General features: G+C 33.9%; 1 protein-coding gene across 1 annotated transcript in view; it reads left to right on the top strand.

Annotated features, from left to right (window-relative positions):
* The window catches only part of LOC145664043 (putative 2-oxoadipate dehydrogenase complex component E1 homolog), an 86,761-nt gene that overhangs the window by 32,219 nt on the left and 29,678 nt on the right, over positions 1–24,864 (top strand). Inside the window, exons 2-6 of the mRNA XM_081730367.1 lie at positions 10,054–10,174; positions 12,260–12,428; positions 15,907–16,126; positions 19,385–19,546; positions 23,509–23,582. Of these exons, the coding sequence (XP_081586493.1) occupies positions 10,054–10,174; positions 12,260–12,428; positions 15,907–16,126; positions 19,385–19,546; positions 23,509–23,582 (746 nt within the window). The remainder of the gene's footprint in view (positions 1–10,053; positions 10,175–12,259; positions 12,429–15,906; positions 16,127–19,384; positions 19,547–23,508; positions 23,583–24,864) is intronic.

Raw genomic sequence — 24,864 nt, 5'->3', positions numbered from 1 at the left:
ATGAAATGGTGGAATGAACAAAGCGGGAGAACCCCGAGAAAACCCCACGCACACGGTGTTTGTCCACCACAAAGTTCACTTGTCGGGGACTGGGATCGAACCCGGACCCCAAGCATCAAAGTTGAACGCTCTACCACTGAGTCGCCGCGGCCCCAAGAAAGAAACAAATATCTAAGACACATATATGAGTACACACACACACGGATAAAGTAGTCATACATGTATTTTAATCTTCTGACTACTTAACCCCGACTAATTTAAGATTGCAAGAAAGTAATTATTAAGAAGAAATATAAACATATAGAAACGTATTTTTAAAGGGAAAAAAAGCAAACCGTACCAGCCGTGATATGAATCTGGGTTGCCCACTCAACAAGCAGACACCTTACCGAATTATCTGCGGCAGAACTTGCAATTTGTGGTTTTGAAGCTTTATTTATACTGTGTGTGTTACGTAACGACGCTACGGGATGTCATTATTAGTGCGACCACCTCATTCAAGACCCTTCTTGTAAATTGTTTGAGGAAAAAAGAGTGATTTCGTAAATCAACAAAACGGATTTTGTATATAGAGGTTGTAACTAAAAGGTACGACAAAACTTCATGGGTGGATTCCTTATTGGTAGACAAGCAAAAACGTTCCGATGACCATATGTCGGGAAATGCATCGTTCCAGAATTACGGCCTTTGAGCCGACTACTGGTGTGAAATAGTCACATTCTGGTCGCTCCTTAATGTGTCTCAATTTAAACCTCAATATATCAAACTCTGATTAAGATAGGAAGGTAATTTTAGTAGCAACGTGTTCTGCAAAAACTAAGCTTTCCGCTGATATGCATTTTATGAGTGTATCCCCAAGGAATGCCATCTCCAAAATGCTGATGCAAAAATCAAACGAAAAACAAGTAATTACCCTCCCATGTCCACCGTGGTACTCCCACACATACATAAAATATACAGGGTGAGTCAAAAGTCCTTGGACACCTGCATAAGTGAAAATCGACGGGAAAAGTAAAAAGTAATGATGGGAACAGAGGTTTGATGAGGGGCGGAAACTTTTGAAGTGTATGTCATCTTGAAATCTGCCATTTTGGATTCACGTCATTTTTTTAAATGGGAAGGGGGTGTATGACCCATCAAATAACACTAGCTTGAGCTCAGGAATTTAGTGGTGTAATTTGTTTTTCCTATCAAGTACAGTTTAGGAGTTATTAATGTTCAAAAGCGGGAAATTACCTTGATACTGAATGCTACAACACATGTTCTACGTGTTGACCATTTCGTGCAATGCACAACTGTAGTCTCTGCAACCTCTCTGACTGGAGTCTCACACGGAGGAGATGTCTCCTAATGTTTGGTCACAGGCTTGTTGGATGCGTTCCTGCAGATGTCTCAAATCACGGATTGTCTCAGCATATACTATCTGCTTAAGATGTCCCCATAGATAAAAATCAAGGGGCGTTAAGTCAGGGGATCTGGGCAGCCACTCCACGGGACCACGGCGACCAATTTACTTCCGTGACAGTTGTTCATCCAACCATTGACGGACACCAAGTCTATAGTGTGGAGGGGTCCATCGTGCTGAAAATAAGATGGGAAAATGCCGTCAGCGTTCAGTGTGGCAGGGAACACATAGTCCTGCAACAGCACCAGATACTGTGGTGCAGTTAAGGTGTTGTAACTGAAAAATGGCCCAATGATGCGGGTTTCCCATATGCCACACCAAACCATCACCTTCGCTGGACTATGTTCTCGACTCGGGTCGACCCAGATCGGATTTGCGTCACACCAGTGTCGACAATTATGTCGATATACCTCCCCGTTCAAAGTGAGATACGCCTCGTCACTGAACAGTATGCCCTTGACAAACGCAGGATCCAGTTCGTGTTGTTCAGTAGCCCACATGCAGAACTCCAACCGGCGATCAGGGTTATCCTCATTCAGTTTATGTTGCATGTGCAGCTTGTAAGGATGCCACTGATTGGTGTGCAATATCCGGATAACGGAGGATTGGCTTATTGGACATGGTAGGGACACACGACGGGTACTTCGTGTAGGACTTTTCACAAACGACGCAACAACCGCCGTTGCAGTTTGGTCATTGGTGGCAGTCTTTGGTCGCCCACTGCGTGCCCTATCTTGAACAGAGCCCGTCTCTCGGAATTTGGTGATCACGTGAGCCACCGTGCTGTGCGATACCGGTTCTCCATCTGAGTGCCGTCGGTTGTAGTCAGCTGCTATTGTTCGGTAGCTGCGTTCCACTGATATAAGGATGATTTCGATCTTCTGTTCACGTGTCAGACCTATTTTAGATCACCTGGAACAGAGAGAACTGGGTCAGTATCAAGGTAATTTCCCACTTTTGAACATTAATAACTTCTAAACTGTACAATATAGAAAAAAACAAATTACACCACTAAATTTCTGAGCTCAAGTTAGTGTTATTTGATGTGACATACACTTTCCCATTTAAAAAAAGACTTGAATCCAAAATGGCGGTTTTCGAGATGGCGGCCATGAATGACATACACTCCAAAAGTTGCAGCCCCTCATCAAACCTCTTTTCCCATCATCACTTTTTACTTTTCCCGTCGATTTTAAAACTTATGCAGGTGTCCAAGACTTTTGACTCACCCTATATATATAGGCGGAAAGCATCGTCCTTTAGAAATACATAGATATCAAAAATATCTTCCTAGGTTAATTAGGGTCTGAGTTATTGAGGTTTAAATTGAGTCACATTAAGGAGCGACCAGAATATGACTATTTCCACCATTAGGCGGCTCAATGGCCGTAACTCTGTAATGATACATTTCCCGACATATGGTCATATGAACGATTTTGCTTGTCTACCCATAAGGAATCCACCTCTGAAATTTTGCCGTACCTTTTTGTTGCACCCTGTATATATATGTGTTGGTGCAACAATAAGTTCCCAAGAATAGAGATTAATTCATTTTTGATTTTAATCTACACAACAAATGCTTTTTATGAAAGCAAGGAGCCTGCGAGTTAAAGATGGTTAAAGAACGTAAATAAAATTGAAGATCTGAATTGCAGAACATCCGAAGTCCACCGGAGTACTTTTTTGTTTTTAGAAGAAAGACAAGAAGATTATACTTGGAATGCTATTCTGTCTAGCTGAAATTATTTTGATTTTTTTTAAAGTTTTGACTTGGACTTACGTATTATGCAAGTGAATAGCCCTGAAACATAGATGCTAACATAAAAACAGAAAACGAAAAATACGAAGAAAAAGAGTGGACTTGGGATGTTTTGTAATTCAGGTTTTCAATTCAAACTTCAAATGGAACTGGGGTAACTCGCAGACAATGGCTGACTTAACACTTTGATAATAGCTGGTGTAATGGCTGGTTTGAGAACACAATTGATATGGCCTCTGTAGCTAAGTAGACTCCCACCCTTCCCCCTCAACATTGGATACGGAAATGAAAAACTTATTTAGAATTTGATTGTTGATTCCAGTATATTTCAAGCATCACTTCTCGGAATCTGGGCCTGTGATATGTCGATATATCGCTATCATCGATATCTATATTATCATATATCAACATTCGATATCGCAAATATATGGACATGAATATAATCATTCTAAATTTTCGATATCGATATTTGGGGAGTGGGGATGCGAGGTATAAAGGTCCCCTAAGACTTGCGATGGATGAAGAAATTAAACTTACTTTTTGCAAGATTGTTTTCTAATCATAATATCTTTATTATCAAACATTGCAATGTAAATACATCCACTTGCAAATTTGCAATATTATATGATGTAATTTCTTAGGCGCTAGAACTTTTTTGTTCCCTGAAGAAAGAAACAAAAAATCACGTGGAAAAGCAAGTACTTCGAACTTTGAACTAGAATTTACCGTAAGAAAGTTTTTTGTTTCTCTTCCTTGGAGATTTCCATCCCTTTTGGCCTTTGGGACCGCTAATTGACAAAAGGTGCACACATGATCGCTATATGCATTTATGCTCTCAGGCAGAGTCAGAGATTTAGAAAAGGAAACGACTTTTTAATAATAATAATAATAATAATAATAATAATAATAATAATAATAATAATAATAATAATAATTATTATTATTATTATTATTATTATTATTATAACAATGGGGTTTACAACTAGGGTATTGTCTCTTTATCTTGCATGGGAAGGCCGAAAGTCTGCTACGCCACTGGTGTCCCCTATTCTGTGTTTGTCTCTTTTTCGTTTCGTGTAGATATTTGTTTTTGTGCTGTTAGGCTTTTATATGAAACTTTTATATTATGTAACTTTTTCTTTTTATGAGTTTCTTTTTTTTGGGTGGGGCGGGGGGAAAGAGAGAAATGCTTTCTTCTGATATATGTTTCTTATCATTCATCTTGTTTGAACTGCTTAAGTAAGTCATTTTGTAACTTTTGATGTCATCCAACTCCATCACAATAATAAAATTGTCATTCTTAACAATTTATTTTATTCCCTTATTTGCAGTTTGCCAAACTGATATATTTGTGACTAAATTGAGGTTTTGTCCAACGCCTTTCGAATTCGCAACCAACCCAACCGCCGAGCTTTTTGGGTTGCCTGCTATTACAGGAAAAGGAGAATTGCAGGTGGTAATGCACTTTTGGAGTCGTGTATACCTATGTCTTATAATAGGAAATGGACATCTGTATACGTCCATATAACTATATAAGGTAATAGAACCTCATCCAAGAGGATAAATTGGGCCAAAATACCAAATACGTGGTTGTAGTAAAATTTGGTAATTTTGTGCCCCTAAAAGGGATATCATAATATATATTAGGGTCCTATACTATTATACCAAATGTTTAAATTGGGCAATTTCCAAAATTTAAGGGGTGGGCCAAAGTACCCCTCCCAAATTTTTAAAGGAGTGCACAAATATACCCATATCTTATGAAAGGTAATGAACCCCTGTATACGTCCATATAACTATATAAGGTAATAGGGCCTCATCCAAGAGGATAAATTGGGTCAAAAGACCAAACACGTGGTACAACGTATTGCTTACGTTTATATTTTGACAATTTTGTACCCCTAAAAGGGAACGAGGTGGACCACCCAAATTTATCATAATACATGTTAGGGTCCGGGAATATAATACCAAATGTTTAAATTGGGCAATTTCCAAAATTTAAGGGGTGGGCCAAGGTACTCCTCCCAAATTTTTAAAGGGGTGCACAAATGTACCTATGTCTTATAATAGGAAATGGACATCTGTATACGTCCATATAACTATATTAGGTAATAAGACCTCATCCAAGTGAATAAATTAGGTCAAAAACGAAACACGTGGTTGTACTAAAATTTGGCAATTTCGTGCCCATGAAAGGGAACGAGATGGACCACCCAAATTTATCATGATACATATTAGGGTCCTGTACTATAATACCCAATGTTTAAATTGGTCAATTTCCAAAATTTAAGGGGTGGGCCAAGGTACCACTCCCAAATTTTTCAAGGGGTGCATTAATATACCCATATGTTATGAAAGGTAATGGACCCCTGTATACGCCCATATAACTATATAGGGTAATAATACCTCATCAAAGGGGATAAATTAGGTCAAAACCCCCAAAATTTGAATTTTTGGCAATTTTTTACCCATGAAAGGGAACGACATAGACACCCAATACTGATAGAGGTACATACTATGGTCCTAGGCTACCACACCAAATTTTTAGATTTGGCAATTTCCAAAATTTAAGGGGGATGGTCCTATGTACCCTTGCCAAAATTTAGGGGGTGGGCCATGGTACTCCTACCAATATCTAAAAGGAGTGGTCCTATGTACCCCTAGGTCATTGACCCCGAGCCACGTAACCCAAAAAATGGGCGCCGGGCGCCCGGGGCGCAAAATTTTGGCGGCGGCGGGCGCCCCTTAGGTCATTGACCCCGGGCCACGTAACCCGAAAAATGGGCGCTGGGCGCCCGGGGCGCAAAATTTTGGCGGCGGTGGGCGCCCCCTAGGTCATTGACCCCGGGCCATGTAACCCGAAAAATGGGCGCCGGGCGCCCGGGGCGCAAAATTTTGGCGGCGGCGGCGGGCGCCACGCTCCAGGGGCGGTAAAATTTGCCTCAAGTGGGGCGATTACTACTATATGTAACATATAGCTGATGAAGGTAAGATACATATATGTACGTAATATAAGGAAGACTGTTAGATATCAGACATCCTGCAACGGCATGATGTAACACATAAGGGCAGTGCCTTTCTAGCATACAGATAACGTATGCTCCGTACTCATTTCTGTAGTAAGCAAGAGGATTCCGTACATCTGTACAATATACCGTTGTCTGGAGAACGGACTTTTCTCAGTGCATTTGAACCAACACCTATTTTAAAGTGATTTCTTTTTGTCGTTGCTTCTAAGTTATGAGATACTAGCATATATTACCCGCTTCGCTGGATTGAAATAAATAATTTAAATGCACATCTTTGATTCTCATTAATTTTATTGCCATTAATTTTTTATTGTTTGCAGCAACATGTTTACACAGTTTTTGTTAATGTTTGGGAACGTTATGATGTAATAACATTCTATCTTTTGTCTTTTGATTTTTAACCGTAACATATAAATTTTCGGGATTCCCAACTCTAGACATTGCAACATAAAGTTGCCCGTGTGAAAAGTAAGAGGTTGTTAGATCTATTCCTACTGTTCTGGATGTTTGTCCCTGAGATTTGTTGATTGTCATTACAAATGACAGTCTCAAGAGGAATTGAAGACGTTTGAATGGAATAGTGAATTCTGTTGGTGTTAAAGTTATTCTAGGAATGTAAGTTTTTCATTCTTAAATTTTCCTGCTATAATAGTGGTCTCTATCAAATTTCCCTTAGACTTTTCTACTCTTACGCTTGTCCCGTTGCACAAATATGGAGGATTCAGATTTCGAAGTAGCATTACTATCGCTCCGCGTTTTAGTATCACCGCGTTTTGGGGGGAGGTATTCCTGATAAATCTAATGAGATTAGAATTTCTGTACGATCCCCCAAGATGCGGGGCTGAATTTGGATTTAAACATAAACGGCATCAGAAGTGTCACTGTTCATCTCGGCGACCCCAAGAGCTATAGATTCAACTATAATATCGGCCATTTTCGACAATTTATATATTTCCCCTTCTCCATGTTGCGAACCATGGCATCGGAAGTGTCACCGTTCATCTCAGTGACCCCAAAAAATGTGGATTCAGCACTAATATCGGTCATTTTCGACTATTTTTAAATATATCTTCCTCACCCTCCCCCAAGTTGCGGGGTTGAATTTGAACTTAAACGGGATCGAAATTATCACTGTTCATCTAAGCGACCCAAAACTATAAATTCGACACTGATAGTGGCGATTTTCGATCATTTATATATATATATATATATATATATATATATATATATATATATATATATATATATATATATATATCCCCCTCCCCAAGGGGTAGGGCTGATTTTGGATTTAAACCAGATCGGAAATGTCACTGTTCATCTGAATGATCCCAAAAACTATGGATTAGACACTAATATTGGTCATTTTCGATCATTATTATCTATAGCCCCCTCTCCCTCCTCCGTGCTGCGGCACACGGGATCAGAATTGTCACTGTTAACCTCAGCTACTCCTAAAACTATGGATTCAACTCTAATATTAGTCATTTTGATAATTTTCAAATGTTTATCCACCTCCTCTACGTTGTACCCTCCCCCTCTCCAACAATCAGGGCAGAACTTGGATTGAAACAGCATCAGAAGTGTCACTGTTTCTCCCATCGAGCCCGAAAACTTTGGATTCAACACTAATATCGGTCATTTTTGATCATTTTAAAATTTCTCTTTCCCTCCCCCTCCCCTACGTTGCATCGTCAAAGTGAATAGCTTAAAGTAATCACTGCCCCTAAACTCGTGTATGTTGAAAATTTGATTGAGATTGGTTGAGTGGTTCAAAAGTTATTAGATTTTATTAGTTTTTATTTATACGTCCCCTTCCCTCCCTCTCCCCAAGGATCTACCATTAAAGTGAAATTACAAAAATGTTTCCAGATCAGAACCTCATGTATCTTGAAACTTTGATTGAGATTGGTCGGATAGTTCAAGAGTTATTAAGTTACAAACATAGTCACTTTCAGTCTTATATAAATTGATTTTTGTATATCTCCTCCTTTTTCTCCTCCTCTACGTTGTTTCGTCAAATTTAAATCATAAAAACGATCCCAGGTCTGAACCTCATCTATGTTGAAAATTTGATCAAGATCGGTCGAGTGGTTCAGGAGTTATTAAGTTTCATTTATTTTTTATACCCGCTACCTCTCTTCCACCCCTCAGTTCTATCATCAAAGTGAATATCCTTAATATCAGCCCAGCTTCGAACCTCATCCATGTTACAAATTTGATCGAGATCAGTCGGGCGGTTCAGGAGATTTAGAGTCACAAACATAGTGATTTTCCTTTTATATATATATAGATTAACAAAATTGTTTGTGTGTTTTGGCGATAGTTTGTGAAGATAAAAGCTATGGAGGATTTTGCTACGTTACTCCATTACTCGTTTTGTCTTAAAAAAAAGAAAGAAAAAAGAAAGAAAGAAAAAGAAAAAACTGAACAAGACTGATTTCAACGCTTTTTTTTTTTTTTTTTTTTAACAAAACAACATGAGTTTTTAAGCCTCGGGAGTTAAATTACCTTCACGTCACCAACTGTTTTGGATTGGTCCATCCAGAAAGGGTTAATGCAACCGGTCCACTTTCTATCGGTTCACATCTTGACTGTCATAGAAATTATCTTCTTCGGTGAGCAATTCACCTTGTACGAAAGAGAAATTCCGTTCATACTGGGCGTGCAAAACTCCAGACGTATCAGGGGTCCTTTGATAGTTGTTTTTCTATTCGGATCAGTGCCATATGTGAAAAATCAGCGCCCGGGGCGAGAGTATACGACGGTGTTCCCGTACATATGAGTGAGGTCGACAGACAAGCCGCGAAGCGTACGAAATTTTCAAAAATAAACTCCGCCTTGCCTTGATTTTGTGCACTTTTTATTACTTTTTTCTTCCATTTTATATATATATCTTTCCTTTTTTTTCTCCCGAATTTTGTGCCCCCTTACTTCGGGGCCCGGGGCCTTCAACCCGCTTCCCTTCCCCCTTCGGCACGGTACTGATTCGGATACTGAAAATGTGCTACTTTTCGGCATGAATAATCCGTACAATGGATGTCTAACTGATATCCCATTCGATCGAGAGATGTAGAGTTGTAATTATTGTTGCAGTATCCTCGTCAGTTGCACTTTTCTATCCTACGAGGACTATCTCCTATACTCCTTGTTTCGCGAAATTCAGGTATTACATGCGCTACAGCGTTATGTGCAATTGGTCATCTGTTACACATGGTGTTGGGCTTTTAAGTCTGCGGTTATGACATTGAAACTGAACCCACCAGTCTTTAAGCTAAACTCATTCTTCTCTTGTTTAATCAGTGTCATTTTGTTGGTTACCTGCAACATAGAGAGAATATATTAAGTTGTCATATCTATAACTTACAATACAAAAAAAAAAAAAAAAAAAAAAAAACTACTCTAATAGATTTCTGAACACATGCTAGTGTTGTTGTTTGATATACAACATGATCGCTTTCCTATTTTAAAAATGTTAAATTTGTGTCAATATGGCGGGTTTTAAGATGGCAGCCAAAGGATTATAAACGATAACCCCTTTCCAACTTGTGATGGACTAATATTTAATTTCTTTTAGCTTCCTTTAAACAAAAATGTCCAAAGACTTTTATCTATCTTTGCGGTAGCAAAACAGAAGTATGTTTCACATGAATTTTAATCATCGGACACAACATGCGGGGGTACAATGTTGGAAAACGGTACAGTTGCCGAAAAAAGAAGCAGCTCAAACTCCATTTGTTCAGAAATTATTGGTAAGAGAGCATACTGGTATAGTATGCACAGTATTAGCATATATTCACATATATTGACTATGAATCTAAAAGAAATATTAGTGGTATTTTCTCTTTCTTTTGTTTTAGTGTCTGCAGAAACACTACAATCACGAATAAAACAAAGCAACTTTTATAGATTGGTAACAGCGTACAGACAACATGCTCATAAACAAGCAAATATCAACCCCATTGACATATATGGAACAAGGTTAGTTTTTAGTATTATTATTTTTGCAGTGTTAATAGAATGTTATTTCTAGCGTTTGTTTTATAAAATAGTTGAAGTAGATGAAATAGATTTTGTAAGTTCAGAGATTTGATCATTTCCAACTCTGAGATGAGCTTTAACTATTACGTATTTTAGTCTGTGCTACTGAGAGCGAAATATGTGTAAAGCCTAGCAATAAATCAACAATATGAATCAGTTTGCTTAGCACCTCAGTAAAACGAAGTCGAACTTGAGGTTAAATTGGTTTTCTTATCGTCGAGCGATTTGAATTCCAAATAACGCAGGAAAAATGAGTAAATCTCGACTAACACACACAAGCCATGTTTCATTAAAATTATAAAATATTTTCGGAAGATAGTTTGAAAGAAACCTCGGACAAGAAGCTATTGTATCCCCTAAAATTTGATGAAAAGGCACTGTATGTACCCTTTATATTTCCTATCATATTAATGTACTGTCTTGACATAGTAATTACCTTCAATATAAAAGAATTACCTTTGTATTCCTCACCCAAACTTCCAACGTTTCTAGGTCCCTGTTGACAAAGATTTAAAAATCAATACATTTCGTCCATTAGTCAAAATTAAGCTTTCCTTGCTCAGCCGGTGACGCATGATCAGTATACAATATGTATAAATGGTTGTGTGCAATTCTTCGATATGGCAGTTTATTAACCCCGTGATGTTTTATTCTGACTCAGCTACTGCTGTAGAAGTATTAAGTTATTGTTTTATACAACTGTAAATACAATGTAATTTTCATTAAGCTTTATTTTCATATGGGAAAATAACGTTTGCCGCCATCTACATGCTTTATTGTTTTATCCTGTTAAATAGTATTACGTATTTAGTGCGCAACAACTTACAATGTACATGGCTGCTTCTATTAAATTTGATTCGGTTCAGCATATCCTTTTGATTTTCTTGAAAAACTCCATATGAAAGAAATCTCAAGTAACACTAATATCTCTGGCAACCCTGGCAAGTGACTGACGCTACTTGTAAACGAGAAAATTAGTTCTCAACTTTGTTACACGCACAAATAAATCAAACGAGTGATACTTATTGTAAGTTGCTTATAGTATGCAGGTTTCTATATTACATACAACAAACACGGTACAGTTAAACAAAGGAAAGACAGATTGTAAGTACAATACAACTAACGTTAAAAATTATACATGACACTTCATTCATAATTTCAATTTGGACAGTATTACCAAAAATGCTCTCACAAAAAGTTGTTTTAATAGGAGAGGAAATGACTCCAATTTTGAGTGAAAAGTTGCTAGAAATTATTCGTCAAATTCTGTCTATTCCATCTCTATCTCTCCCTCTTTCTGTGATATGACAAGTTTCAAGTCATAATCCTATGCATGTATGCTACAGAAACGAACAACTGAAAAAATAATCGAATGAATTATTGTTACTAACAATAAAATATGCTCAGTTTAGGATCATTTCCACTTTAATGAAATCGTAAATGAGTTTAGAACAGCCCAAAAGTTAAAAACTCTTCAAAGAAAATCTTACATTCACTTCATTTTAACTCACGCGTCTAACAGACAATCGGCTTGCTATTGGTGATGTTGTATGATTTCTGTCTCTCAACAGAAACTCTGTAAACTATAGGCAATTAAGGTTGCAATTGTTCTGCTGTAGAGAACAAGGGATAACAGAAAGCAAAGGGGACTCTGGGGAAGTTGTTACATACTACATACTTGCCGAACTCGTCAATGCTTCCGCTGCTTCAAACAAACAACTACATCTGCTTCTAACTAATAGAACTCCATAACAGGAGGACAAGTTGTTCGTAATACACAAGTTGTCAGATTTATAAGTGAGTCGCTAAATCGTAATTTAAAAATCACAAAAATTTTGCTAATTGGCAAAATTATTTCTTTCTGTCTCTATCCTGAGAATCAAATCCCTAAGATTTAGCGACTTATCCCCCAAATTGGCAACACTGATTCTGGGTTTACTTCCAGTTCATTTGTGTAATTACTGATGGAAATTACTAGACAATAATTTTAAGAATATTGCAATAGAATATGTGGTTTACTTTCAGTTCAGTGGAGGAGTTGGACATTAAAAGATATGGGTTAGAGAAGACTGATCAAGTTTCGTTCAAAGGAATATTATTTGCTCCATCTGAAGGAGGCTCAGTAGAGGAAGCATTACAGTTTCTAGAGAAAGCTTACTGTAGTTCTGTCAGTGCTGAATTCGAGTATCTTGATGTAAGTATTCATACGATATTCTCAGAATACATGCTCTACAATTGCATCTGAATATTTTTATTCCTACAGTATATCGTAAGGGCAAGTCGACACATGGAAACGTTTCAGCAAACCGGTTGCCAATTGTTTTTTTTTTTTCTCTTAACTAAGTTTTCAAATTACAGAAACACTGGAATAACGGCTGAAAAACCTTGTTGAAAAACACATGTTTCTACGATACTTTACATAGTTGGAGAAATTAACGAAAAATTTAACGAATTAAAATTAGAAACTAAGTTGGATAAGTTAACGACAAACTTAACGTATTAAAATTGAAAATTTAAGTTGGAAAGTTAACGAAAAATTTAACGGATTAAAATTTAAAATTTAAATTGGAGAAGTTAACGAAAAATTTAACGGATTAAAATTAAAATTTTAAATTGAAGAAGTTAACGAAAAATTTAATGGGTTAAAATTAAAAAATTAAGTTCGAGAAGTTAACGAAAAAATAATGGATTAAAATTAAAAAATTAAGTTGGAGAAGTTAACCCTTTCAGCAGATACCCTCGCAATTGTGAATGCAGAACACACTGCTTATAAATGTGATTTCCAATATACTCAACAAATGGCAATTTAATACCTGACAACTTATCATTCAGACAGTCACAAATGTGCTTGTAGCTAATTTGTGTACTAAAATCCTTTGATTGGAATTTTTTGACAAATGAAAGTAATATTCACAATTGTGAGGGTATCTGCTGAAAGGGTTAATAAAAAAATTAATGGATTAAAATTAAAAATTTAAGTTGGAGAAGTTAATGAAAAAATTAATGGATTAAAATTAAAAATTTAAGTTTGAGAGGTTAATTAAAAATTAATGGATTAAAATTAAAAATTTAAGTCGGAGAAGTTAATGAAAAACAATTAATTAAAATTAAAAATTCAAGTTGGAGAAGTTATTGAAAAATTTAATGAATTAAAGTTAAAATTTAAGTTGGAGAAGTTAATCAAAATTAACAGATTAAAGTTAAAAATTAAGTTGGAAAAGTTAATGAAAAATTGAACGGATTAAAATTAAAAATTAAGTTTTAGACGTTAATGAAAAATTTAACAGATTAAAGTTTAAAATTAAGTTGGATAAGTTAATGAAAAAATTAAAAATAATTAATTAAACTAAAAAAACTAACGTCAGAAAAAGTAAACAATGACGTTAACTATAAAATGTAAATATTAACTTCAAAATTAATCGATTAAAATTAATATAAAAAATGTCAATTTCCACTATTACCCAATGATCTTAAAGTCCAAACTATTTTACGAATGGGTTTTAAAATATTTCTTGCATCACATAATTTCAAATGGCACACACGAGAATAGAGGAAGTAAAACAAGCCACCGTGAAGAAGGAGGATTGATGAAACATGCTTGTCCATTCGAAACAATACCGGTATCCACTTGAAACAATAACAATAAAAAATGTTTCTTCCTCCGAAAACATTTGAACTTAATTGTAAAACGTCTCCAAACTGTTTCCATGTAAGAATATGGGTTAGTAATAATAATAGTAATAATCTTTATTTTGGTTTTGAGAAACATACACATTTTGTACGGTATCAGGTATGGAACATTGTAAAAGAAAAAAAAAGAGAAAACAAACATCACACATTATAAAGTAAAATAAGTTTCTTGTCGCGTTGTTTAGAATATTCATGCTGGTTAAAAGCAAGCAGAACAAATAAAGAATAATATAAAAATGATCACTTTAAAATTACATTTTGCAGAATATTACTAAACTTATCACACTGAAAGGAATCAAATGTCTTACACGCACATGTTCATACGCTTGACCTAAATTTACTCGTATCTATTGAAAGAAATAGTCAGTCTTGTTAAAATTTTACATTTCAATTGTTCAGAAATTAAAGTTGTACCATTTCTTATACTTTGACTTGACACTTTGAAGATAATGTTATGTAAAATATTCACTACAATATTATCCATTATTTTTTTTATTAAAAACTTTATCAAAAACTTCTCATTTGCTGATGAGGCTTTCTAATGCCCAATAATTGTTCCAATGCTCATAAGTATTAGAAAAATCATTTTATTTTCATTTTATAACATAAGAATCTGACAAAATGCTTTTTCACAGATTCAATTATGTTTGTTAAATTTATAGAAATACTATTTCATATTCTAGATTCGAATTCTAATTTTGGTCTTCCAAGTATCTTATACAGGGAGGCGCAATCAAAAGTACCTCCCATCTCATTTGAATGGAATGCAATATTTCGACTTATGAAATTGAGTGAACACCTACAACAATGGGCAGTTTATTCAGTTTTCGATTATTATTCCTTGAACAATCGATAATATACTGCAATCGACATACAAGAATTATCGATTGTTAGCATTTTTCGGTCAGTATTTAGTTTATTTCATCAGTGAAGTTAGACTTTTCTCTTTACGGTCTGCAAAATGACTTTCTTGATACAAGAAAGAATTGAAATTGTGGAAGCATACAGTATGTGAAAACAGTTCGATCAAGGAAACTCGCGAAATTTTCGAGGTCAAGGAACTGAAAGACAACATTAGTCATGAAGTTGCCGCCATCGATATCCGAACTTTACGCCGGGTGTATCTGAATATGCTTACACGTGCAGAGCTGTGTATTGATGTCGCAGGCGGTCACTTTTAACATCTATAAATGTATTTTTCTCTCTATTTTTCATTGTAAATCAATGGTAAATCCATTTCAGCTCGTCGTTTCTTTAATTTCACTCATTTCCTTTATCCTTATACGGGCTACTTTTTCCTGCGCCACCCCGTATAAGTATATACATGTTCTACCATTTTGAAATGTAGGCCATTCCTTGAAAATGATCCTGTTGCTCTTCTTGATTCTTGAATAATAGAATTTACGTATTGATAAAATTTTAACTGTCTGTTAAATTCCCAGATTCTTCTGTTTTCTCTATTTGAACATGATTAACTTCATAGTTACTAACAACATATTGTGTTTTGTTTGTGTGCGTCATTTTTTACCATTGAATTTCAGCAAATTATTTTTATACCATGCATTTATTATATTCAAGTCTTTCAATAGTAAGTAGTTATAGTCGTTATTAACTATTCTAAACAATTTTATATCATCCGCATACAAAAATATGCTTGAATTACTAATTTTATCTGAAATTATCATTTACACCTAAAGAAAATTAGAAGGGTCCTAAGGGCAACCCTTGTGGTATTCAATTTTTTACGTAACCTGCACTAGAATGTATAAAACAAAAATAGCTCTCAAACTAACGAGTGTACACTGTACAGATCGAAACTGAGTGCAATTATTTGCTTCCTATTTGAGATAAGTTGTTAACAACACCAAGAGAGAATTTGACATATATATATATATATATATATATATATATATATATATATATATATATATATATATATAATTTATAACTATACAGTACCATACATTTATTTTTTCCTGCAGACAGAAGAAGAAAGAGAATGGTTTGCAGAAAAAATGGAGAATCTTGTATATAAAGAATTGGATAATGAGCGGAAGAAACTTCTGCTTAAAGAAATGCTGAAATCTCAAACTTTTGATCATTTTATGGCCACCAAATTTGTTACAGTCAAACGATATGGAGGAGAAGGTGCTGAAAGTATGATGGGCTTCTATCAAGAGCTATTTAAAATGGCTGTTGAAGGTACGTGAAACGAAATTATTTATATGGTCTTGTACTGAACTTAGTGGTCCGCATTCAAAGTCTGCAAAGTTGATTAGGAGTGAATTCGAAAAATTCTATTGAATAAGTCATCGTATTACAAAATAATAATAATAATAATAATAATAAAATAAAATAAAATAAAAATACAAAACAATAAAATAAAAAATAAAAAAGATGATTTATTCAAATTTTAGAAGGGCCAAGGCTTACTGGTACTGGTATAAAGAATATCTTTCCTCTGGGTGCTGACAACCCTCTTTCATCTTATGTCTTTACTTAGAACTTAAAGGCTGGATTTTTGTTTCTGACTTTACACGTATTGGTTGAAAGGGATTTTTGCCCCCTAATTCGACCCTGAAGCGGTCGGTTCCAGAAATTAAAAGTGGTGCCATTGGACACAGCTAATCGAAATCTACATTTGAAACCCAAAAATGCTGAAAAATACGGCCACGGTAACTCTCATTAAACCCACGTATTTTCTACACTCGATGCTAAAGTGCAGTGCATGAAACACACTAAAGAGTCATAGTATTTGTCAGTGCATTTCTGCCATCTACACTACCCTTCATAATTACTCAGAACTTAATAATTAATACTATAGTAGTATCTAGTGTGGCAAAGTATAATATATTAGTTTTTAAAATTTATAAGGTAATAATTTTGAAGTCTGTTAAAACACGAAAAATAACATTTTCGCAAACAGAAATGATTTGAGCATTTTCCGTATTAAGAAAATTATTTAAGACTAATTTTTTGAGTTTGAAATATACAAACCTGTGGAAAAATTTACATTAAAAAAAATTATATATCAATTTTTTTTATCTTACTACAGCATTGCTTATTGGTGAACATTCGTAAGTTTAAATGGATATTACGGTGTTAAGCAAATTATTATTATTATTTTATTTCTTTATTTTTTGGTCACTGTTTTTCCAATATACGACTGTCAAGCTTGTCTTTATTCATAACGTCATCAACATCCATTATTGCTGTGCAAAACTTAATATCAGAAGCCTTTTTCGATTCTGAAACCATAGATAATGATCGAAAACCAAAGAGAACGCACACGAGCATCAATAACGCTCAAGTCAATAAGATATAATCAACAACATTGAGGAAGATGGAACTGGACTATAATGGTAGATAGATGGTTTGAATAGGTTTCTGAAATTCGAAAATTTTTGGAATATTTTATTTCTAATCTGTTTATTTTTAACAAGTTTATGTTAGCAAGATTATTTTATACAAATAATTGAGTTCAGAAAACTCAAGAGCGAGAAACAATAAAGCTACTATTTAAAGAGAAACAATTAAGTAAAGGAAAATCTTCTAGGAGATGGAAGTAACTTCCTCTAATACTAGTTACAATTAGTTACAAATACTATTATAGAAAAGTACCCTACTAAGGCAATTAGTACACGTGATTTCTTGGACTTGTATTATATGGGAAACATGATACAGATCACTATAACTGCGGTACGCAGACCAAAATAATGTTCTCTATGAGTTTTTCTGATAAATGGAGGGTCTCCAGGTATGCCAAAGGAAATGAAACTTCAGAGCTCCAGGCAAGTTAAGGAGTTGCGGTTAGGAACTCTCAGTGCTCCAGGCAAGCAAAGAGAGTGTGGTTAAATACCCACAGAGCTCCAGGCAAGCTAAATGAGCAAGAAACATCAGAGCTCCAGGCAAGCTAAGAGGTATAGGTGTGAAGAGCCGAAACTGATGCCTTCGAAGGTGTTGCTGGTTCTTATATAGCCTATCTCTTGAGTCCTCGTAGAACCTCGGGGTGGTGATGATGTTCGTCCTTTTCCGGATCACATGTTGATGATGATGATACCTGTCGTCTACTTACTTGTAATAATACTAAAGAAGTACGTGGCTTTGTTGACAAATATGAGGCACATGTAGGATATAACACTATACTTATAGACAACTTATATTTAATGCAATTGTTATATACATTAAATAAATTACAACATATTTAGGTCACATATAATGTGAAACATTGAAGAGTTAAGACCATTACTCCAAATAAACAAGATTTACTATTGAGAAGAAAAACATTTAAGCAAGAAATCTAGAAAAATACAATTTACACTAAGTATAATGTACAATTATAAAGAATATTAGTGCTACTGGTAAAACAGACAATCAGGTTTGCACCATTATAAAATACCTCGACTGAGGTGAAGAAAGAAACACTCAAGAAATGGAGCTACAATATTCCATTCTGTATGAAAAAGGAAGAAATAAAGAACAGTCAGATGATATGGACATCCTAATAATAGAAATATATGAAATATAATAAATTAAAATGGACAGGACTTAATAGTGAAAAAGTCTTCCAATATTGTCCTCTCCCTTGTACTTATGTGAAAACAAATAAGGTTTGGAGGAAGTAGAGGAAACATAATTCTTTAAAACTTGTCATAGAATATACTTAAGTGGACCATTAGATCCAAAATTATTGATGAAGTGGTGGAAAATGGGATAAAGAAAGAAGTAACGGAAAGGGCTTTAAGAGAAACAAGGAAAAAATAATCTTCATAATGTAACTATAAATACAAATCGATTTAGGCAACCAAAATTCATGAGGTAAATCTGCAAGAGAGATGGAGTAAATGAAGCTTCAGGAAGCGATCTTCTTATGACGACGAATGCAGTTATAAATATTTTTTTATTATTTTTAGCTTCTTTCGTTAAAGAAATGTTTCAATCTTTATCGTACTGTATTGTCTTATTTAAATAGAAATGACAACTTACTTTTATTTACGTCTTACAAAATTTTATTTCTTTGGTTTTGGAATAAAGCTCATGATTGCCTAAAGAAGATTCGCACTTGTTTGATTAAATACCATTTACAGGTAAGAATAGACGTTTTACAAACAAGTGGTGGCTAATTTAACAACAAGTCTGTACATTTCTTGAAACTTTGAGAGATACGAGGAAGATAAAATTAAGCTTTCAGAACATATTTTATGTTAGTTCTACTGGAACAAGAAACATTGATGATATATTCGTAATCTTTCTGTTAATTGTAATATATTAAATGATTCATTACTTTTTCCTATTAATATCTTTCAGTATTTTAATTTAAAATATCTTATGCATGAGTGTTATAAATATTATTATTTTGTTTCATTCACTGATAAAAAAAAAAATAACCTACTGACTATGTTCTTGCAAGACAATGGATTCCAAGTAAATATCAATATCAATTTCTCCGATTCGTCGTAGATAATCTTGAACAAATTGTTCTCAGTGTGAGTCACCGAGGTCGATTATGTCTTCAAACTGGAATGTTGCAGTTTCCCCCTGTAGCACTCTTCCGGAAGCTTAAGGGTCATTCTGAGTTTATTCCAGATGTAAAAGCAACTGGAGATGTAGTCAGTCATTTGAGTAAGTAAAACTTTGGTTTTCCTTTTCAGAAAACATCATTTTCTCATTTCAATAAGTGATCTATGACGTTGTAAAATACACGAATCTATATAATTCTTACCAACGGCGCCGACTTTTCAAAATATATGTGGGTGCATATCAATGGCGGGACATGTTAGCCTATATATTTTCAGGGAAGTCTTGGCTTTGATTGATTTTATTTTCAGTTAAAATCTTCTATAAACATCGTCATAAAGGGATGTGCTGTGTCAAAGTAAAGTATACCGGTACTATAAGGATAAGTTGGGGCTGCCCTAGCTTAGTCGTTAACACGGCTGTTTTAAACGCAAGAGAAACGAGTTTAAACCTGGGTCCAAACTAAAAGTCTTGTGGGTGCCAGAGCCCCGGAACAACCACGCAGTCGGCGCGCATGATTCTTACCTAAATTAGGTTTACTTAAGTTCTTTAAATGAATTTGATAAACCCTTTTCTTGATATCTCTGATTCAATATTTTATAGTAATAATTAACGTTGATATACAAGATGGACAACAGAAAGCTGAATTAAATAGCTCGTAGTGTGATCATAACTTTCACTTTAAAGAACAGAAGTTATAAAAATGTCTAGATTAAACAGAAGTCAAATTTATTCGATTCTCGAGTAAAATATAGTTGCTAACACTTAGATAAAGTTGCTTAGATCGCATTCACTATTAACAGCAAAACAATTTATATTCCAATTGTAATTTATAGACTAAAATAAATAAATAATTTAATGATGAAAAACAAAATGTTTTGTCCTAGGTAAGGATCAACAACACAACTAACCTATCTTGTGCTCAGTGTAGAACCTCTAAGTACGTGAATATGCTCTCTCCTATACACCAACGGAAAAAAAAAATGGCGAAAGTGATATTGATTAATTTTATCTAACAGGGCAATCTTCTATTTGCTTCAAAGATATGATTACTCAGATGTATGATTTAATTTGGATTTTACATTATTTAAATTAATTTAAACACGAAACCATATTTTGTGACGAAGCGTTTAAGAAAAGCTCTCTGAAAATACTGTGCCTACAATATAAATCTTTGAAGAGGTTCGTTTGGATACCACTTTAACACTATAGGCTGCTTTTTTATCATCTTTGTTGTTGGATTCGTCATGAACAAAAAAACTAAATCTCGAATATTATCCTATTTAAAGTGGGATTGGTTTATTTAAAATATTATTCATATCTCGACTTAAATCGGATGCCTCTAATTTATATCAAGATTAATTTTCTTTAAAATAGAAATAAAGCTCAGTAATACACCAAACTTTGATCTGAAAATAAAATACTGTTTCATGATCCCGATCTAATAATAATAATAATAATAATAATAATAATAATAATAATAATAATAATAATAATAATAATAATAATAATAATAATAATAATAATAATTCGTAAAACCGTTAGGCATAGAATTTCTTTATTTTTCATATATTAATATACATTTTCCAGTGCATTTTTAAATAAAATGGCATTATTTAATTTTTTTCTAGATCAACCTTGTGAGAATGATACTTGCTTTACATTCTTATGCAACAAAGTAATTATGAACTAGGAACCCATTATTTCAAATTTACTTATGTACATCCTGATGTACACTCATGTCCAAAATTATTGTTGCATATCTATAACTGTCTTCTTGTAAGAATAGAATTTGATAATGATTTTGCAGGGTACTTTTAATACTGATACTATGCGTATAATCGGGAAATGTATGTTTGTGGTAAATTTCATAGGAAAATAATTATAAATACGAAAATTAGAATGAGTAAAATAAAATGATGTTAATGGACAAGAAAGCTTTATTTTCGTTTTACTGTTCTTATTTACTGCTCTTTTGACATGAAATTTACCACATACATGTCTTTGCCAACTATACACGCACTAACATTATAAGAAATACCGGGTAAATTCGTTATCAAATTATATTCCTCGAACATATTTATAGACATGCGACAATAATTTTGGACATGAGTGTACATCATGACAAGTGTCAAAGTATATCAGAATTGTCATTAACAGTAAGCTTTGTTTTACCCGTCATTCTGTTGTTTGGCACATTCTGGCACTGATCGAGGCACAAGAATATTCAATATTCAACGTTTAAATTTAGTTTTGCATTCTATTGAATTGTAAATAATAAGAGTATTTTTAAGCCCGTAGTTGATAGAATGACGAAAAATATTTTGCATAGTAGAATATTTATATCGTCTGCACATGTTCGAAATATGTGTTATATTTTAATCGTTTGCACTTTGATCTAGTGTCATTTATCTTTGGTTTTCCTGTTAAAACTATTTTAGCATTCAATAGTCTGGCAAAATCATTAATCCTGTTAAAAGAGCGTTTACTATTTATATGTATTGCAGAAATTATTATTACTTAGCTTTTTTTAACTCTCTCTTAAACACTGACATTTTTCTATCAATTTTAGATGTATTGGGAAGTAATTATAATTTAATTCCAATGAATATCAACAACATTTGCTGCAAAGCTTCCTATAGATATCCTATCTGAAAGTGGAGTCTGAGCCATTACTTGAATTTTTATCCTCAGCATTATACTTCTAACGAGATTTGAACCTGTGAATATGTAGAAAAATAGCAAACAAGAAACTTAATAGCAGGCCACATAAGAAACATTGAATGTAAACTACTAATATTATTTTATGTTGGGGATTAAGAGTTGTTTGCGTTCAATGAATTGTAAACACGTTCTGAAATTGTACAGTTTTAGAAAATTGAATATTCGAAGTAATGCAAAAATCTTGTATAGGAATTTATGAAACATTAGATTACTATCGAAAATAAATATGCATGTGAAATTAGAAGAAAACTGGATTCAAAGAAAAAAGAATACACAATTTGATCTGAACAGAAAAGGGAAGTTCGATAAATCGTGTAAAAATTTGCTAAATCATCGAAGTACAACAATCCTGAGCATTACATTCGTATTTCTGAAAAAATTTTTGTCTTCTTGTGGCTACGAAAACTATCAAGTACACTAGAATTTTTCTTGCATACACATGAGAATTCTCGACATACGCGACTTTGAGTCAAATGTAGGCTTTACCTTTCCCCCTTAGTTTTTATTATGTGATATATGATGGCTCTCAGTTATACAGTATGGCGCTAAATTCGTTGTACAAAAGCAGAGGAGTGATTCCTGAGAGTAAAACAAACAAAAAAGTTCCATTAAACATGGGGCGCTTCTGTGCTTGTCCTTGGTCGGGTCAAGACTTCACTTAGGAACTAGTATGTGCCCTATCCAAAAATGCATGTTTCAGAATCCTGAGGTGCTTCTACAACAATTTTTATAGAGGGAGTTTGATTTCGGGCCTGTGATATAAAGTATTCTCCAACTACCTCCATAATTGTTGCTTGAGTACCTTAGGATTCTAAAACATGTATTTTTGGATAGAGCATATACTAGTTCCTAAGTGAAGCCTTGACCCGACTACAATAGGTCTCATAGTTTTGTAGCTATGGACCTTTAGAATTCATTTTTTCATGTTTTCGGCAACCTATAACACGTAAACAATGGGGTTTTCGCCCTATGTTTACAGGAACTTTTTTTGTTTGTTTTACTCTCAGGAATCACTCCTCTGCTTTTGTACAACGAATTCAGCGCCATACTATATATATAGGGATGATAATTTGTTAAAAGAAAAAACAACATAGAAATAAGAGAATGTAGTTATTGTTAACAAAAGAAAAATTTTAAACGTTACTCTCACGTTATAGTAAAATTGTTGATATCAATATCTACTAAACACACTAAAGTTACATAGTACTTAATAGTATATTAGAGTTTATTAATTATTTTATTTTATTTTATTTATTTTTTATTTACTTAAGTATTCTCTTCAAATTAAGTTTTTATTTTTTTATATTTCTTACCTACCTATTCATTATTCTTGTTTTCTATAGCTTCCTCTGTTGACTTGGATATCAATGGAAAATCCCTTCATGTAACCATGCTGTCATGTCCCTCACACTTAGAGGTAATACAGAAAATATCATATCCATGTTTTATAATACAACGGGGTACGTCAGCATTTAGGAACTTCGGGATAATGTAAAAATTGACTAGAACTTTTGGGTAACAATTCTTAAAGCTACTAGCGCTTCTGTGTTGTCCTAACTTTTCATAGATTTAAAAAATTAACATAATTGATAAACGTTGACAACTTGTATAAGATAGTAAATTAATTAGTGCTAGTGTTTGTACATACTAACGTTACTTTAATTTGAAACTTGAAACATACGTTATTTAAGTACTCTTACATATATGTCTGAAATTATGCCAACCAATGCTTTTAAATGTAGATTTTCTAACCGTTTTTCTACTACATACTTCATTTGTACTTCGTTGCTTCCATGAAAGTTAATACACGAATGCAAGTTTTGTGTAATTTTTCATGTTCACGAGTTCTTTTAATGAGTTCTATCTATTACTGTTTTATTGTATAGTTTTAGAATCACATTTTTCGATTTTAACATCTACGTATTTTATATGATAATTCAATATTTTATTCTAACTTAAAATAATTATATATTTTGCATAAATTCTTTTTGCTCTTTTATTCTTATTTGGATTTGATTATATCTCGGTTGAGTATTCGATTTTATGGTTTGTGTTGTATGCTGTGTATTAAGTCTCTTCTACTGCTTAAAAGAATTATTTGTTATGCATAAATAGTTTCGATTTTTGTATGCTTATTTGGGTATGGTTATATCTCGCTTCTTGAAAAAATGAAATCTTTGAGTTTTACGTCCTACGATTATGCCGGTTAGGCTAAAGGAGAGGGTGATTATTAGAAATGAGTGAAATGGTGGAATGAAGAAAGTGGGAGGAAACGGGAGAACCCCGAGAAAACCCACGAACATGGTGTTTGTCCACCACAAAGTCCACACGGAGCGAGCTGGGATCGAACCAGGGACTCCAAGCACCGGAGGCGAACGCTCTACCACTGAGCCACCGCGCTCCCACTCTCGCTTCGTTGAGTATACGATTTTATGTTTTGTGTTGTACGCTATGTATTAATATAAGTTTATTCTATTATAAATTAAAATAATTATATATCATACGTAAATTACTCTGTTTTCTTTAGTGTTAATATTTAGACATGGTTATATCTAGCTGGGCTGAATATTCGATATTATATTTTGTGTTGTACACTGCATATTAACAAAGTCTGATGTTATTTGAATATCTTCTATAGTAATGCAAATGCACAAAAATTGTTTCCCTGAAGTTCTTTCAAGTACAAATCATATACAAGT

Source organism: Thermobia domestica, chromosome 11 (assembly GCF_964235325.1).
Source record: "Thermobia domestica chromosome 11, izTheDome1.hap1.1, whole genome shotgun sequence".
NCBI lineage: Eukaryota > Metazoa > Arthropoda > Insecta > Zygentoma > Lepismatidae > Thermobia > Thermobia domestica.
Note: the sequence above shows the minus strand (reverse complement) of the source record. Positions and strands in the feature narration are given on the sequence as shown.